This window comes from Mesocricetus auratus, unplaced genomic scaffold, assembly GCF_017639785.1.
Source record: "Mesocricetus auratus isolate SY011 unplaced genomic scaffold, BCM_Maur_2.0 Super-Scaffold_100013, whole genome shotgun sequence".
NCBI classification, from domain to species: Eukaryota; Metazoa; Chordata; class Mammalia; order Rodentia; family Cricetidae; genus Mesocricetus; species Mesocricetus auratus.
The window spans coordinates 67,488,384-67,505,636 of NW_024429196.1; the positions used below are offsets into that span (position 1 = coordinate 67,488,384).

General features: G+C 45.8%; 1 protein-coding gene across 7 annotated transcripts in view; it reads right to left on the reverse strand.

Annotated features, from left to right (window-relative positions):
• Window positions 1-5,782: 5,782 nt before the first annotated feature.
• The window catches only part of Kif13a (kinesin family member 13A), a 188,371-nt gene continuing 176,900 nt past the window's right edge, over window positions 5,783-17,253 (reverse strand). For 6 of the 7 annotated variants that reach the window (XM_040755927.1, XM_040755924.1, XM_040755926.1 and 3 more), the window contains 2 exons: window positions 13,286-14,074; window positions 5,783-7,328 (listed from right to left, as the gene is read on the reverse strand). In XM_040755927.1, the coding sequence (XP_040611861.1) occupies window positions 7,308-7,328; window positions 13,286-14,074 (810 nt within the window). In that variant the 3' untranslated portion in view covers window positions 5,783-7,307. Of the gene's footprint in view, window positions 7,329-13,285; window positions 14,075-16,881; window positions 16,995-17,253 lie in introns of those variants that run through there. The other variant, XM_040755929.1, reaches the window with a different exon arrangement.

The following is a 17,253-nucleotide window of genomic DNA, read 5'->3' on the forward strand; positions in this document are numbered from 1 at the left end:
CACACTCCTTCCCTTGGTCCTGGATGTTTGCAGCCGTGATGACTTCTGTCTTTGCTGTTCCTCAATGACGTATCTTCCTTTCCTGATACCCGTGTGTATGCAGTCTTGCCAACCTTGTCCTTCATCTCCCTGCCATATCTGTTTTCCTGTTGTTGTTAGTGTAGTTCAGCCGGCCCTGCGTTCATGCAATCCTCCTGTCTTGGCCTTTCAGAGTGCTGGGATTACAGGTGTGGGTCACCATGCCTGCTTCTTTTCTATATTTTCCACCACTTTATCTTCCAATGTGATGTTGGTTTTTTTTTTTAATTTTCCCTTTAACTCAAATAGTTGTTTGAGTGGGACGTCTATAATGGTTAATTCTTTGTCTTTGTTGAAATGTTTTTTTCACTCATTCTTGAATTTTCAACTCACTGGGAGCTGAAATGCAGGTGGCTACTCCACGGTTACCTTTCTTTTCCAGTATCTATTTGGTTATTAATGCATACATCCAGTTTTTGGGTGAATTTTCATTTTCAGTTCTGCTTTGGAGTATGGCTTGGTGACAGCTAGAAGCTAAGCCACCCATGTATGTCATTTACACCAAAAGTGAGAAACCACAGGATGACATGCCTTGTAAGCAGGACGGGGGCATCTGTTTGATCTCAGCAAGCACTTGAATTTACACGGTACCTATTTACTTAGCCCAGGAAATTCAAATGTATGGTCTTCGGAGTGAATACTGCCATTAGCCCACTTTTCAGGTAGGGAAACTGATTCTTAGGCAACATCAGAGAGGAACATTGTGGGGGGTAGTTGGAGTTCCAAAGAAATTTGTCTTCATTAGAATCTGTTAGTTGACCCCTGCCATGAGATGCCAAGACTTATTGACCTTAATTCAATTTCTGGAATTCACATGGTAATTTCTGGAACTCACACAGTAGGAGAGGATTGACTCCCGCAAAGTCTGGAATTCGCCATGTAGACCAGGCTGGCCTTGAACTCACACAGATCTGCCTGCCTCTGTCCCCACCCCGAGTGCTGGATTAGAGGCCTGCCCCACTACACCTGACATCTTCCTACTGATATATCTCTTCATTGTCTTTCATGGGAATGAGGCTTTCTTCACCCTGGGCTTTAAAAGTGAAAACCTTACCTGGTGGTGGTGGTGCACGCCTTTAATCCCAGCACTCGGGAGGCAGAGGCAGGCGGATCTCTGTGAGTTCGAGGCCGGGCTGGTCTGACAGCCTCCAAAACAATACAGAGAAACCCTGTCTCGTAAAAACCCAAAACCAAACAAACAAAAAAACAAAACAAAAACAAACAAACAAACAAAAAGAGTGAAAACCTTAAGAGTTGGACTCATATTCACTTCATGGATTTTTGTAAGCTTTGCTTTACCCCAGGGTTGCAGCTCTGTAACTTCATTGATGGTGGCTTGCAGATGTCTACAGGTTCTTCACCATCTTCAGGAGGAAGAATCCACTTATCCTTCCCCTTCAGCGGAACCAGACATAAGAATCACACTTCTAATCAGGAGTGTCTTGGAAGTGCACCTTCTGGCATGAGGTCATGGAGAGGTATCCCAGCTCCCATCTGCTCTCCCAAGCCCCTCAACTCACTTCAGGGCAACCATCTCTGTGGTGCAAGGCCATCTAAACACTATACAGAGGTCTGATGGGGAAGCCCGGCTTGCCAGCTGTGTGGGTGGGCCATCTTAAAAGTTGGTCCTCCTCCTCCTCCACAGCCCTTCTGAAAACTGAGGCTGATTTTAACCCCGTGAGACTGGGGCCAGAACTCCTCAGACTTACACACAGAGGTATCTGAATTCTAGACCCACAGAGACTGTGTGAGATGGGGCTGGGTAGGGAGGTGACCTCTCGTAGCCTGCACGATTCCCTGGGTTTGGTTGGTCCCCAGCACCACAAGCACAGGAGATGGGGGCACATGTCCATAAGTGTGGCACTTGGGAGGGGAGGCGGGAGGATCAGAGAAGTGCCAGACCCTCCTAGGCTGCACAGTGAGTTTGGAGTCAGCCTAGGATACAGGTGTTTGTGTTTCAAACACAAAACAAACTGTGCAAGATGAGCCAGTAACCCACGGATAATCCACCACGTCACTAATGCACTGCATTGGTTACCAATGTATAACTCAGCACACGCAAGGACGAGCATAAATTGCAGGTAAACTGGCATCTTTATACCAAGGTAGCTTTCACATCCTCTTTGCTGGGCAGCTTTTCTCAGCTTGGCAGTTGTTGCGGCTTAATGGTCTAACTCTGGTGTTAACTAAGTAGGCCCGTCATATTTGTGGCTAACCACATGCGGCAAAGATTATGCTGATTCAGCGAGGGCTAGTTTAACCAGTCACACAGCCCTGTAACTTTATTTGCTCACTTTTAAAAAATTATTAAAAATCCAGAAAATTGGCCGGGCAGTGGTGACATACACCTTCAATCCCAGCACCCAGGAGGCAGAGGCAGGTGGATCTTTTGCGTTTGAGGCCATCTTGGTCTGTGGAGCAAGTTCCAGGACAGCCAGGGTTACACAGAGAAACCCCATCTTGGAAAAAAAAATCCAGGAAATTGAACCTGTTGATCCTCAAACTTTCCTCTGGACCAGGAAGACAATGACATACAACCTCTACTTCCCTCCCTCCTTCCCTCCCTTCGTCCCTCCCTCCCTCCTTTCTACCTTCCCTCCCTCCCTCCTTCCTTCCATCCCTCCCTCGTCTCCACCTCCCCCTTGTGTTTGTTACAGGGTTTCTCTATGTAGCCCTTCTTGGCAGTCCTGGAATTTGTTCAGTAGACCAGGCTGGCCTCAAACTCAGATTCCTAAAATGAAACTGTATCTACAGAGACTGATTAGGGTTTCAGTATTGTGGAGAGACTGGAGTGTTGAGGGTCCAAAGGCTAGTTACCTTATCTTGGGCTAGTTCCAGCCCTCTGGAACAGCCATTCCTTGCCCACCTCTGTGCTTGAACTAACATCCTGTGACTAACAGATAAAACCTTTTAGACATGTATTAACAGACCACGAGCTTCCACCAGCCCAAATCTAAGAACGCCATCAGATAGCATCTTGTGCTTATAGAAAAGCCTCCCCCATCTCGCTGCACCTGCCTCTCTGATGCACCCACCAATGTGTCTGAGAGTTACCTTGGTTTATGACTTTCTCTGTTCTGTAAAACTTCACAACGCGACTTTCATGCTGGAACATGGAGTTTGGGGTAACTTCAGAATGGCTCCAGAATAAACCATCTCTTATTCCCTTTAAGATGAGAACTGTCAGTGTGTGTGTGTGTGTGTGTGTGTGTGTGTGTGTGTGTGTGTGAACACAAGGTCCATTGTCCTCTCAGTCTCCCAGCATCTTCATGAACAAGGCCCAGGAAGGGTTCCAGAATTCTTTTCCTGGCAGGAGGAAACCTCCAAGATGGTAGCTATTTGCCTAAGGATGGGCTCAGGCCACAGTGACTGAGGCACATGTCTTCTACATGAGGGCACTTTGCAAAGATACGGGCACCCAATGAGCCCCTAGGTGGAAAGAATTGTTTTACCAAGAGTGCACAGTAGTGGGTGAGTGTCTCAAAACATAGGGTAGGCATTTGTGCACTGGTGCATACATGTGAGTGTGTGCATATGTGTACATGTATGCAAAGAAGGTACATTATGCCTGTACACGTCTTATCCTGGAAACAATGACGACTGGTTTTCAAGCCTGTATTCCTTTTTCCCTCTCCTCAGAGGATTAGAGACAAATGACAAGCAGGTTAAATTAAGACTTTGGAGTTTCATTTTCACTCATATTTAGACTCTACAAAAGGGCAGGTCTTGCTTCCTGCATCTTTGGATTCATCTCCCCATGGGCAAAGGAGAAAGGGAGCTTTGGGACCTGTGCTGAAGAAGTTGTTGCTGTTGGAACCAGTGGTCTTTCTTTTTTTTTTTTTTTTTTTTTTGGTTTTACGAGACAGGGTTTCTCTGTATTGTTTTGGAGGCTATCGGTCCAGCCTGGCCTTGAACTCACAGAGATCCGCCTGCCTCTGCCTCCCGAGTGCTGGGATTAAGGGCATGTACCACCACCACCAGGCCTGGTGGTCTTTCTTTAGGCTAGGAGAAAACCTTACATAAATGTACATGAATTGTTGTCTGTTGCATTGTTTGGTTTTGCTTTTTTTTTTTTTTTTTGAGACATGGACTTCCTATATAGCCCTTGCTGACTCTGAACTTGCTGAGATCCTCTTGCTTCTGCTTCTCAAGAGATGGAATTATATGAATTATAAGCATGCATCACCATGCCTGTCTTCGAGTTTTCCTTTTGATTCTTAATCTGGGAGATGAGCTGTATATTACAGAAAGATGAGTGTCACTGACACCATAGGCACTTTGGTCTGAGTGGATAAAAAAGCTTTCTATCCAACTGTGTCCCTCTAAGGCTCAAATAGTGTCTTTTAAAATAATTATTGCTTGGGGCAGTATAATTTAGAAGACGATGTTTGTCATTAATGAATCTTATGTATTTTTAACTTTTTTAAAAGAAATATTTAATATATGAGTACTCTATCTGCATGTAGACCGTTATGCTAGAAGAGGGCATCAGATCCCACTGGAGATGGTTGTGAGCCACCATGTGGTTGCTGGGAATTGAACTCAGGACATCTGGGCGGACAATCTTAACCACTGAGCCACCTCTCCAGCCCCCTCTTAAAGGTATTTTTTATAAACAATTATTTTTCCCATAAGTCAGTGCTGCTGTGCCCACCCCTTTTTTCGCAGGGACACTGGGCATCTGGACTTGGGCCTTCATGCTTTAACACCAGGCACTTCACTGACTGAGCCATCTCCTCAAGCCCCCTAAATGAGTTACCCCTGTTTACTGACAGGCCACAAAGCTCCTTTTCCTCCCTCAGCCTGCTGTACACGATTCACATGAGACTCTGCTCCCTTGGTCTGTTTTCTCCTGGAAGTCCATATAAGGCACTTGGTGGTGGAGAGTGTTGGCTGCTTTCCTACAAAGATTCAAAAGGGCATCTTCAGCACTGGTCCCCAGGCGGCAGGTCCTACAATTTGTTGTAAAGACTTGTTTGGGGACAATTCACGTCCTACCTGCTCCAGAAGCCCCCTGGGTTGTTGGTCAGTCCGCAGTTTGTCATACCATACCACACCCCGCTGCCCCCTGTAACTGCCCTCTTCAGTGGAGCCCTTCCAGCCATGCTGTAGGGCAGAGCACAAAGAGAAGAGGCTGGCAGAAATGTGTGCTGAACCCCAGCTTTGCCACAGCCCCATTGCCAACTTCTCTGCCTTGGCTTTCCATTTATCTGACACTTAATACCTCGGGTGCCGTAGCATCTGTGCTGTCAGGCGAGATCAAAGCAAACATCAAATGTGCCTAGGTGACACTAAGTCCGCAATAAATTAATAAATGTTAGTGAGCCTACTGACCCCACAATGGTGTGTGTGTGCACACAAATACAATAAATTGGGCCTAAACCCTGAACCTAATGGCATGTGTGGGGATACAGTCTAGAGGACAACCTTGGTGTCATTCCTCAGACACTGCCCACCTTGCTTATGGAGACAGAATCTCTCACTGGTCTAGGGTTCACTGATTAGATGAAGCAGGCTGGCCAGGGAGCACCAGGGAGCCATCTCCCCAGGGCTGAGATTTCAAGCATGCACCACCAGGCCCAGCTTTTTTATTTTTTGTGTGGGTTCTGAACTTAGGTCCTTATGCTTACACAGCCAGCACTTGATTCACAAACTCAGACCCCCCCCATCCACAGTAATGTTATTAAGAACAGACAACCAATGCTTTAAAATCTGAATTAGACAGTTTGTATTCTAAAACACACACAATCTGTACCAATTAAATACAACAAAGTTGAAAGGGAATATAAATTACAGTTTTCCTTTTTGTTTTAAACAGATGATAGTAAAATACTACCATCAGCTCACTATACACACAGACAGCAGCTTTTCAATAAAATCTCCCGTATCTCCCTCACCAATGCTAAGAACTTAAAAAAAGTACAGCAGGCTGCACACACGCTCTCTCACTTTCTCTCACAGCACACGGGTATCTGTACACAGAGGTCCACTGCACAGGCATCTACAGAATAAGTTCATAAAATATTTTTGTAAAAATCTCCACACACAGTCCTATAATGTTTCATCTTGCAGGGGAGTTTGAAAAGGAAAAAATGTGACAACAGAGTAGTCCGTATTCAATCCCCCTCAAACAAGGTGCCGTGCAAACCTATGAACTTGATAGCTCAGCCCATCTCTTCACCATTTTCCAGAATCAAGCAAATTGGCAAAACCACACCACAATGGAACCTACCAAGCTGAAACAAATTGATAGAGAAGCCCCAAATCAAGACTCCTCCCCCAGCACCCCCATCCCACACTTGGTACAACCTTGTGTCTGCTTGTTGTAATGCTACCCTGCGCATTCCACCTGCTTAGACGGGTTGAACAGGGTGTGGGAAATTCTAGGCTAGAGTAGGAGCCCTGGCCATTGTCAACGGTCAATATCAAGCCAGCAGGTATCAGGCTAGGTGGAAGACCAAAGGTTATAGCTGTTCCTCAGTGTGCTTAGGAAATGGGACCGGGAAGAGGGCAGCACATGGCTGGGTAGCCAAGGGTGGTATGGCACCAGATGGAAGTGAGATTATATACTCACACAAAACAAGAGTGGACAGCAAAGACGGTCAGTCTCATAGTGCTTTGGTTATAAAGAGCAGCGCCTGCAGCCTTTTCTACAAAGAGGGGTTTAGAACCTCATTCTTAGATAATAAAATATTTTTTTTCATCTGCTCATGTCAAAGCAGTCATCAGGTCGCTTTGTAACAAAGTCCAGTACCTTGCGATTTTCGACAAATCACTTATCTGCATTTCAATGTGCAGATATGTCTTCAGACATACCATAGATACACAATTCACACACATAATATATATTATTTATAAAAAAAAAACCAACAACAAAAATCAGAGCATTGACTCCAGAGTCTGTAGTAAGAACTGATTAAAAATGTACAAGAATAACGTTTGAGTGGTGGAGGTCTTTACACAGTGAGGGCATGTAGGAAGTGCAAACGAAAATACTGCCACTCAGGTAAGCCGAGATTTCGGTCCTCTTCCTTTCTGGAAAGAGCAGAGGCTGGGATTCCGCTGTGGGACAAAGTGCTGCTTCTCCCACTGGGGAGGGGAAGTGCAGGGTTCCCCGATGCTGGTCTGAGGTCGAGCTGGGTCACAGCTGTCTGAAGGCGGGACATGCACTGTCCCAGGGTGGGATGGGTGGAGCTGCCGAGCTGTGCCTGCAGAAGCATGGCTGTCTCTTACCAAGCGGCCGTGGTGTCCTGGAATACAGAAGCTGGTGAGTCCGAGCTCCTTGTCCCCATTTCCCCACCACCACACAAGGCCCATCCTCCAAGGGACTTTCTGAAGAGTCAGACCAGACGGAATTCATTACCGAATCTCAGGGAATGGGACGACATATCTGTGGGAAGTGATCCGTGTTCTAAGTAAATTCAGGGTTCAAACAAAAAAAAAATTTAGAGAAAAAGGTTCCCAAATGGACTTTTTGTGATGGGGGATGTCCTTCTGAATATATGTTTCTCTTATTAGTTGATGAATAAAACACTGTTTGGCCAATAGTCAGGCAGCAAGCACAGGCAGGGCAATTAGACCAGGAGAAGGTTGGGAAAAGGAAGGAGAAGGAGACCACGGAGAAACACTGTGTAGCCTCCAAAGGAGTAACAGGTTCAGGAATTCTCTGGTAAGCCAAGACCACATGAAAATATATAGATTAATAGAAATGGGTTAACAATTAAAACCGAGCTAGCCAATAAGAAGCCCTAGTCATTGGCCAACTGTTTTTATAATTAATATAGCATCAGTGTGTTTCTTTGGGGCAAAGCAGCTGTGGGACCAGGCTGGAAAGAAACCTCCAGCTACACTTGGTTTCCATTTACATCCTCTAAGTACTTGGAGTTGAACCTAGGATCTCATGCATACTAGGCAAACACTGTACCACTGAGCTACACTCTTAACTCTTTAAACAGCTGCTGTTGTTTATGTGCACTATGTGTATTTATGGTGTGTGTGTACACATGTGCACTTCATGTGCTCGTACATGAGGAAGCCAGTGGTGAGACATTGTTTATGATCTAATAAAGCCACTGAAGATCAGAGAAGCAAAGCAGTCAGCCACCAAAGAGTTCTCACCTCTACCAATGCTCAGACTGAAGGGACCATCCACCAAACCTCAGATTGCATCACCAGACTGCACTGCTTCTCACCAAATCTCAGACTGCACTGAGCTCCATATATTCTCTTTAGTGCTGGGATTAAAGGCATAAGCTCTGTTTCTCTTTTAGACTAATTCACTCCCATGTAGCCTAGGGTGACCTTGAACTCACAGAAATTCATTTGCTTCTGTCTCCTGAGTCCTGGGATTAAAGGTGTGTGCCACCACTGCCCAGCTGTTATGGCTGTCTACTGTGGCTGCTGGCTTTGCATTCTGATCTTCAGTGGCTTTACTAAATCATAAACAATGTATCACCACAGAAGCCAGGGGGAGGATACTGAGTGTCTGGCTCTATCACTCTTTGATTTATTCCCCTCCCCCACACTCACAGGTTTTTTTTGTTTTGGTTTTGTTTTTGGTTTTTCGAGACAGGGTTTCTCTGTATTGTTTTGGAAGCTGCCCTGGAACTCACTCTGTAGACCAGGCTGGCCTCAAACTCATGAGCTCCACCTGCCTCTGCCTCCCAAATTCTGGGATTAATGCCCGGTTTACACACAGGTTTTAACAGGTGAATCTGAAACCAATTCAGACAGGCCGGCAGGCCAATAACTCCAGGACTCGCCTGTCTCCACTTCTCAACAGTGGTGGAGCCATGCCTAGCTTTTATATGGGTGCTGGGAACTCCAGCTCTGACACTTACACCTACATATCAAGTGTTTTTGATCCTCTGAGCCATGTCTCTGTAGGGAAAAGGGACCAGTCAAAGAAACACACCCTGAGCAGAGCCAAAGAAACACACTTTGGCCCTGCAACCACAACCAAAGAAATGTACCCTGACCCTAAACCAGTGCCAAAGGAACACACTTTGTCCCTGGAATCAGAGTCAGTGAAAGAAATGTACCCTGGCCCTAAAATTGGATCCAAAAGGCTAAAAGGGACTAGAGAAAGAAACACACTTTGGCCCTGAAACCAGAGCCAAATCTGACCCTAATCCTGTGTAAAAAAAGTAACCAGTCCCGGAGCAGAGCTCTAGCCAATCTGAGCTCAGCACTGAAATCGGACCAATCCCTACTCTGGAAAAACTTCCCCAACCCCAAGAATCCCTATATAAACCCTGTGTATGTTCAGCTTGGCTGGTCCAGCTGCCTTCCAATAAACCCCTTTGGATGAGTTTCGGGTGAAGATCTTCTTTTGCTGCGGCGACAGAGCAGAGCAGAGCAGAGCAAGCAGAGGCGACCCTGGGCAGAGCAGAGCAGAGCAGAGCGAGCAGGGCTGTAACACTTGCCCGGGAAACCTTCCTCAGCAGAGCGGAGTTGTTACACTCTGCTACCCGCTCCCCGCTCTCCAGGAGCAGAGCTGAACTGAGCAGAGCTGAACTGTAGCAACTTCGCCCGAGAAACCTCCTGCCTAGCAAAACTGCTACACTAGGCGAACATTCCCAGCTGGAAGACCCTGTCCTGCCGGAGCGGAGCTGATACACCAGAGAAGCCTTTCTCTGAGGCAAGGCTGTAAGCTGCCAAGCTTACTGCAACCTGTGGTAGTCCTTGGCTCCCGAGCTCCAGGATACCTTTCCACCTGAGCTGTGTAACACTCAGTATTCTGTGACTCCCGAGTGCCAGAATATCTGACCCACTCCTGTTCCATTCTGTCCCGACCCATCCCGAAACGCTTACAGTCTTCAGCTCTCAGATAGACTTATGTTGTCAAAACAACTTACTAAAATCAATATACAAACCGAGGTTGTAGCTTATGGGTAGAGCAGTTGCCTAGCATTCAAGAGGCCTTAGACCCAATTCATACTGCAAATGTAACCAACGCCAATATAGCAGAGACCCTACTATATACTACTTTTTGTTTGTGTGTGGGATTTGCACATGCACTTGTGAGTGAGGGTGTATACTTGTACACAGGTGTGTATGAAGGCAAGAGTTCCGTGTCCACTGTTCCTCAGTAGAATTTCCTCCTCTTTTTTTTTTTTTTTTTTTTTTTTTTTTTGAGACAGAGTCACACTCTGTAACCCTAGTTAGCCTGGAACTCAATATGTAGAGCAGGCTGGCCTGGAACTCACAAGAGATATGCCTGCCTGACTTTTCAAGTGGGTGCTGGGTTTCCAAAGCTGGCTCCTTACGCTAATGTAGCAGGCACTTTAGCAGCTGAGCCACCTCCTCAGATACACAAAACTCTTTTTGAAGAAAAAGAATTGCCAGTCAAGTGTGGTAGAGTGTACTTTTAGTTCCAGATCTTGGGAGCAGAAGAAAGTGGATCTCTATGATTTTGAGGCCAGCCTGGTCAATATAGTGAGTTCCAAGACAGCTGGGGCTTGGGGGTTGGGGGGAGGGAGGAAGGAAGGAAGGAAAGAGAACTGCCATGCCATAATGCCATTATTTTAATGCTCATTATTTATTTTAGAATTTTGAGGACAGGGTCTCATGCTGTAGTCCTGGCTGGTCTTGAACCCTATGTAGTTCTTCTGTCTTGGCCTCCTGAGTAGTTGGATGACAGATTTGTGCCCACCACCGCCCCTGCCTTATGTTACTTTTTTTTTTTTTCCAGACAGGGTTTCTCTGTATTTGTTTTGGAGGCTGTCCTGGAACTCACTCTTTAGACCAGGCTGGCCTTGAACTCACAGAGATCTGCCTGCCTCTGCCTCCCGAGTGCTGGGATTAAAAGCATGCGCCACCAATGCCTGATTTATACTACGTTTTTAAACCAAGCTCTTCAGCAAGAACTCAATATTCTAGGATGTTTCACAATGAAACTCTTTCTTCTTGTGTTCCAATCCATCGGGGTAACGAAAAAGCAAAGACTGCATACTCTCTTCTCTCTTCAACAGGCCAGGCTTCTTACAATGTGACCTTGGGCATCCTATCTCCTCTTACGTTACTCCTGGGGTTTGGGCAAACTTCATGTCCCCTGCCCCACCCTTTATGAAGTGGGGTGGAGCAATTCCTGAGGGTTTCCTTTGGTTTCTCCATAGTCCTCTACTGAGTATTTAGGCCTGAGAAGGAAACCTAAGTCAGATGGAACAAATTCATCAAAACAAACAGCATGCATGAAGCCCTGGGTTCCTCCTCTAGCATAGTATGAACAGGTGGTAGCGCATGACTGTAATCCCAGCATGGGGCAGGTGGAGGCAGGGGCATCAGAAATATGAGGTTACCCTCAAATCCAGGGTGTTTAAGACCCTCCTGGGCTAGAGACCCTGTCTCAAAAACAAAACAAAACAACACAACAACAACAAAACAAATGAAACAAAGAAGAAAAAAATCAGACTGGCTTCAAGATCAGTGTGAAGGACATGGAGGACTTGGTACAAATTCCCATTTTCTTGCAATAACAAAGATGAACAATAAGCTTCTCAGCCTGTGTTCCTAGTCACTAGCATTCTTACTCAGGGGAAGCCTTTTTCTGACTTCAACAGACCTTTCTTACCCAGGCACAGGGTTTCTAGATTGTAATCTAGCACTCTGGAGGCAGAGGCAGGAAGTCTCTAAATTTCAGAGTTCCAGGCCAGTAGCAGCCAGGTCACAGAGTCTCTGTCTGGAGTGCTGGTCCTGAAGGCATGGAGAAAAGCACTGCCAGGAACATCGTCTCAGCAGAACTGGGAGCGGCAACATGGGAGAGGCACCATGGGTGTGGCTGTCCTATCTCCCTTCACCAGGCTTTGGAGCTTATGTCCTGTCTGGTAAACTCTGTTTTGCTGAGCCTTGATGTTCCGGTTGCTTACATAGGCATGGGATTAAAAGGGAAATGTGGCAGATCTCTGTGAGTTCGAGGCCGGGCTGGACCGACAGCCTCTAAAATAATACAGAGAAACCCTGTCTCGTAAAAAAAACAAAAAAACAAAAAAGGGAAATGTGAGTGGGAAGAAATGGCAATACTTAGGAACAGAACACTTAGAAGGTGAAAATCATGGAATCCACTTTTCCTTAATGAAACCCATTTTGCTCCAGCATGAAAATTGAACAATACTGTAGACCATCCAAAGCCCAAATTTCAGCCGCGCTGGGAACTTGTGCATTTCTACCTAAGGGCACCAATGTTTAACAGGTCAGATCCACTCTGAAGATTTGTGGGTTTTTCCCTCATATTGTAACATCTCTGAAAATGTGTGCTTCTCACAGCACTGATAATGTTTTGTGGTGCTGGGGACACAACTCAAAAACTGTGCTTTGGTGAATATGCCAGGAAACACTCTACCCCTGAGCTATACTAGTCCAGCCCACCCACCCACCCACACACACACACACACAGAGAATGAATGCAACATGGAGTTCATGTGTCTTCCTTTATCTCTACTCTCTACCTTATATTTCCTTTTGCTTGTTTGGAGACAGGGTGTTATATAGCTCTGGCTGTTCTAGAACTCCACATGTAGATCAGGTTGGCCTCAGAACTTACAGAGTTCTACATGTCTCTGCCTCTAGCCTGCTGAGATTAATAGCCCTTGATACCACACGCAGCTAGCCCCTTAATTTTTGAGACAGGACCTCAGCAAACTAGGAGCTTGTTGTTTTGGTCAGCCAGCCCCTGAGACCTGTCTCTCTCCTCCACCTCCATGCCAAGAACTGGAGCTACAGAGGCGAACCACTACGATTGGTTTTTACACAGGTGCTGCAGACCTGAACTCAGGTCCTCATGATACAATACTAATGGAGGCTGCAATAACCAAAGGAGTCACAGAGCTGATGAAATGGTGCTACCAGGCTGCCTTGAGCTCACCAATAAACAAGCACCCAAGGGAACCAAAGTGAAGATTAACTGTTGGGTCTGACACAGCCTACCTGTCAACCAACTCATTTTCCAATTCAAAAACAACAGTGACAACAAAACCCAACAACTGTGGTTCTGCTTTGATCCCCAAATCAGAGCTGTTGTCCCCCAGCAGGAGAGCAGGACAAGCTGGGAGCTTGCTCTGCAGTGGACCCATCTTCCGAACCACAGAGGTCGGATGGAGCTCTCGGGCAAATCTCACTGTGGTGAGAAGCTTTGGTGGGCTGATGTCCTGTAAGCTGCACTCACTCACTGAGAGTGTGGAACCCCAAGGGCTGCCTCTGAAATCATTACCTGCTCATTCTCTATCTTGGAATGCAGTTGGTCAGCATCTGGGGGTCCGTCTGGGACACTTTTATGGTCTGTTTCATTTGGTAGATCCCTCCTACCAGAGGGCTCTCCAACAGAACAACCTGGGGAACCATCGAAGTCTGTGCCATCAGACACACCCATGAACTCTGTGAAGGAATGGTCCTCCAATATGTTTGTAGTGTGTTCTATAGTCACCTCTCCTGGGTAGAATTCTCTGGCTGGTTGGCCATTTTTGCTGGGGGCAGCATTCAGTTCTGAACATGACAAAGTCCTGCACGGCATCCTAGGCTTTTTCTCAGGGGTGCTCTGGGGTGGTGCAGTCCCCTTGGGTAAGGCACTGTTTTCCTCGGGTGGTGCGGCGGTTGTCTTGTCCTTCCCCAAGCCTCTTTCTGCTTCTGTGGGATCCTTATTTGAAGCTGGTCTGAAGTCAGGTGCAGGTGTAGGTCCGGGGTGCTCACTACACTCAGCCTCCTTTGCTGAGACGGCGAGCTGGTCCGAGCTGTCGCTGGAAGGGACTGCCATGTCAGACAGAGTGGCATTGGAGGCACTGTGGGAGAAGTAGCCACTGGTGAGGCTGCTGGTGGTAGGGCTCCGAGACACTGCTTTCTCCGGGACGCTCGAGTCTGCCAGACCCGCTTTAGAAGACCACTCCCTGTTCTCCAGGCTGGCATTGTAAACACTGAAGTCAGCAAACTCCACGGGAACATAAGGCTGTGTGTGCATCAGCTTCCTGCTAACAGCTTCCAGCTCATTTTCCTCCTCTTCGGAGTCCTACAGAAAGGAAGCCAAGGCCAGTCGTTAGCCCTTGACAGCAACTGTATGACGGAGACATGCTTCGCGGGCCAGTAAAGGCATCCCCATCCCCATGCTTCTCCCCTTCCTCCCTTCGTTCCCTTTGTTTCATGTAGCTCATTCTGGCATTGAATTCCTTACACAGACTGGTCTTGACTGCCCAATCCTTCTCCCTCTACTCCTGAGAGCAGGGAACTGTGGGCATAATATATATGTATATTATCAGACCTAGCCTCTCTTTCTTAAGTCTAGTCAAATCTTGTCCTCCATGGCAGTAAGCATATTATTCTAGGATGCGTGTGAATATGGACACATTTGTTGCTCAGCAGGAATGCATCTATTTCTTCTGTGTTTATTCGCTGCTCATTGGAAGGCCATCCATTGCTGGCTTTAAGAAAAGGAACTGGATTGAAGTGACATTTCCCCTCTTCTCAGCCAGGGAGCAAAGGCATGGCCTGCCTGAGGCAGGGGAGTGGGCTTCTTTGTGTGGTCTGACAATCTTCAACCCCCAGAAGCAGAGTGCAAGAGATCCAGGCCATCTGGGGAAGTTTTTGAACTCATTTATGAGGCCAGAGAAAAGCCCAGAACACTGCACTCAGTATTTCACTAAATGCTGCAACACAGAAACCTGCTAACAATTACTGCTTTCCTGGGTCTGTGAGAAGCAAGGAGAGGTTAAGCTAGAAAACAAGGAAGCTAGAGAGTGAATACAAAGAGAATTCTCCAGCATTAAGTCGCTTGGGAACTGGCAAAGACTGATAAATTTACAAAAGTGGGTATCAACTCAGTGTCTGCCAAGCAAATGATACATTTATTTTGTTACGAAAATTCTTTTTATAAGTATTTAAAATTTGTTTATCTACTTATTTTGTGTATATGAATGTTATGTTGCCTGTGTATCACGTGAGTGCCTGCTGCTTGAGGAGGCCAGAAATGAACATTGAATCTCCTGGAGCTTGTATTACAGATGGCTGTGAGCTGCCATGTGGAAATTGAAATGGGGTCCTATTAAAGAACAAGTTCTTAACTGCTGAACCATCTCTCCAGCACTTATAAATATTGGTAAGGTCATTTAAAATTATTTTTTATGTATGTATGTATAGGGAGTGTGTTTACATTTGCACACCACAGTACATGTGTGGAGGTCAGAGGACACCTTGTGGAAGTTGGTTTTCTCTTTCTACAGCCAGTCCCAGGATCAAACTCAGGTTATCAGGCTTGACAGCAAGCACCTCCCCTGTTGAGTCATCTATCTTGCTAGCCTTGTATTTTTTATATGGAGTAGAAAAATAATTGATACCATCTAATCATATTAAGCTAATTTCCTACGTACCCAACAACATAGCATATTTCACTTTTATTTTAAACACACACACACACACACGCTAATCTCTTTTTTTTGTGTTTTTTTTCGAGACAGGGTTTCTCTGTGGCTTTGGAGGCTGTCCTGGAACTAGCTCTTGTAGACCAGGCTGGCCTCAAACTCACAGAGATCCGCCTGCCTCTGCCTCCCGAGTGCTGGGATTAAAGGTGTACGCCACCAGCGCCCAGCCACATTAATGTCTTGAGACCAGGTCTTATTCTGTAACCAGACTGGCCTAGAACTCACTACGTAGCTCACCCTGGCTTCAAAACCATGGCAATCCTCTTGCCTTGGCCTCCTGGATGCCGAGGTCACATGTGTGAGCCACCATGGTCAGCAAATAATGATTTTAAGATGTGACTTTCTTTTAAGAACTGTCCAGCAAGCTCCCCCTGCATGCCTTCTGTTGTGACTACCAGTGCTGAATGACAAGGGACTTGATCCCTCCTTCTGTAAGGTACAACCCTGAGTCCTTATTTCAAGAAGAGTCCTAAGTTAGTTCTCTACTAACTTAGGAAGCTCAGAAACAGTTTTATCCCAGCCCAACTCAAAATGTCCGTACAATTATAATAACCAGATGACTATAGAAACTGAGGATCCAATCACCAGCCTTCCTCATTAGAGCTGCATAGGGGTATATTATTTAGATGAGAAAGAGGGGAGATCACCAAAATGAGGCAAATGTCTACTCATAAACATAAACTTTATCTATTGAATTTAATAGTAATATTTTCTTTTGTATCTCATAATCTTATGAGATTTATATACCCCGAAAATAGTTTAATAGGGCTGGGGACATAGCTCAGCTGATAGAGTCCCTGCTTAGCATATGCTTGATATCTAGCACTTTGTAAATCAGGGGTGGTGGCAGGTGCTTAGATTAAGTTTAGAGGTTGGAAGATGGAAAGTAAAAGGTAATCTTCAACTACATGGTGACTTTGAGATCAGCCTGCTCTACATGAGATGATGGCTTAAAAAAAGTTAATATTCATTTTTGTTTTGTTTTTCAAGACAGGGTTCTCTGTAACTTTGGAGCCTGTCCTGGAACTCACTCTGTAGACCAGGCTGTCCTCAGACTCCAGAGATCCACCTGCCTCTGCCTTCTGAGTGCAGGGATTAAAGGTGTGTGCCACTACTGCTCAGTCAAGAGATAGTATTGTTTATTGTCACTTCAACTAAAAGTTAATTTTCAAAGTTTTAAAACATTTAACGGAGAGTTGGAGGTACATTTGGTGACACATGCTTAGGGCATGCAAAGCCCTCCAGTTCAATCCTCAGTCTTCCAAAGGGGGAAAATTGAGTATAAATTGGTTGAAGAAATTAGCAATCTTAATTTCAGGACTACTGAAAGGTAAGTATCAAATATCAATTACAAAGTTTCTGAAATTAACAAAACAAAAATCTTCGGCAAGGAAATGCTCACCTTGCCCCTGTATCTTGTTTTGTTTTGTTTTGAGACAGATTTCACTGTGCAGTCCTTGAGGGGCTGCAAGTTCCTACATAGAGCAGGCGTCTTGACTCACAGAGTCTGCTTCCCTGGGGAGGAGAGAGTAAAGGTCTGTTGCGCCATCAGTCTCAGTTAGGATATAAGTACTCTTGCATCCTAATCTTTGGTTGCTTTTAAAATTAAGTAACTCTTTTCTTTCTTTCTTTTTTTAAGTAGGAACAGAAAGATGGCTCAATGGGTGAAGGTAAAGGAACTCACAAGGCGAAAAGATAGAACCAATTCCTGCATGTTGTCCTCTGACCTCCACACGTGTGCTGTGGCATGTGCACAACCCACACATATGCATGC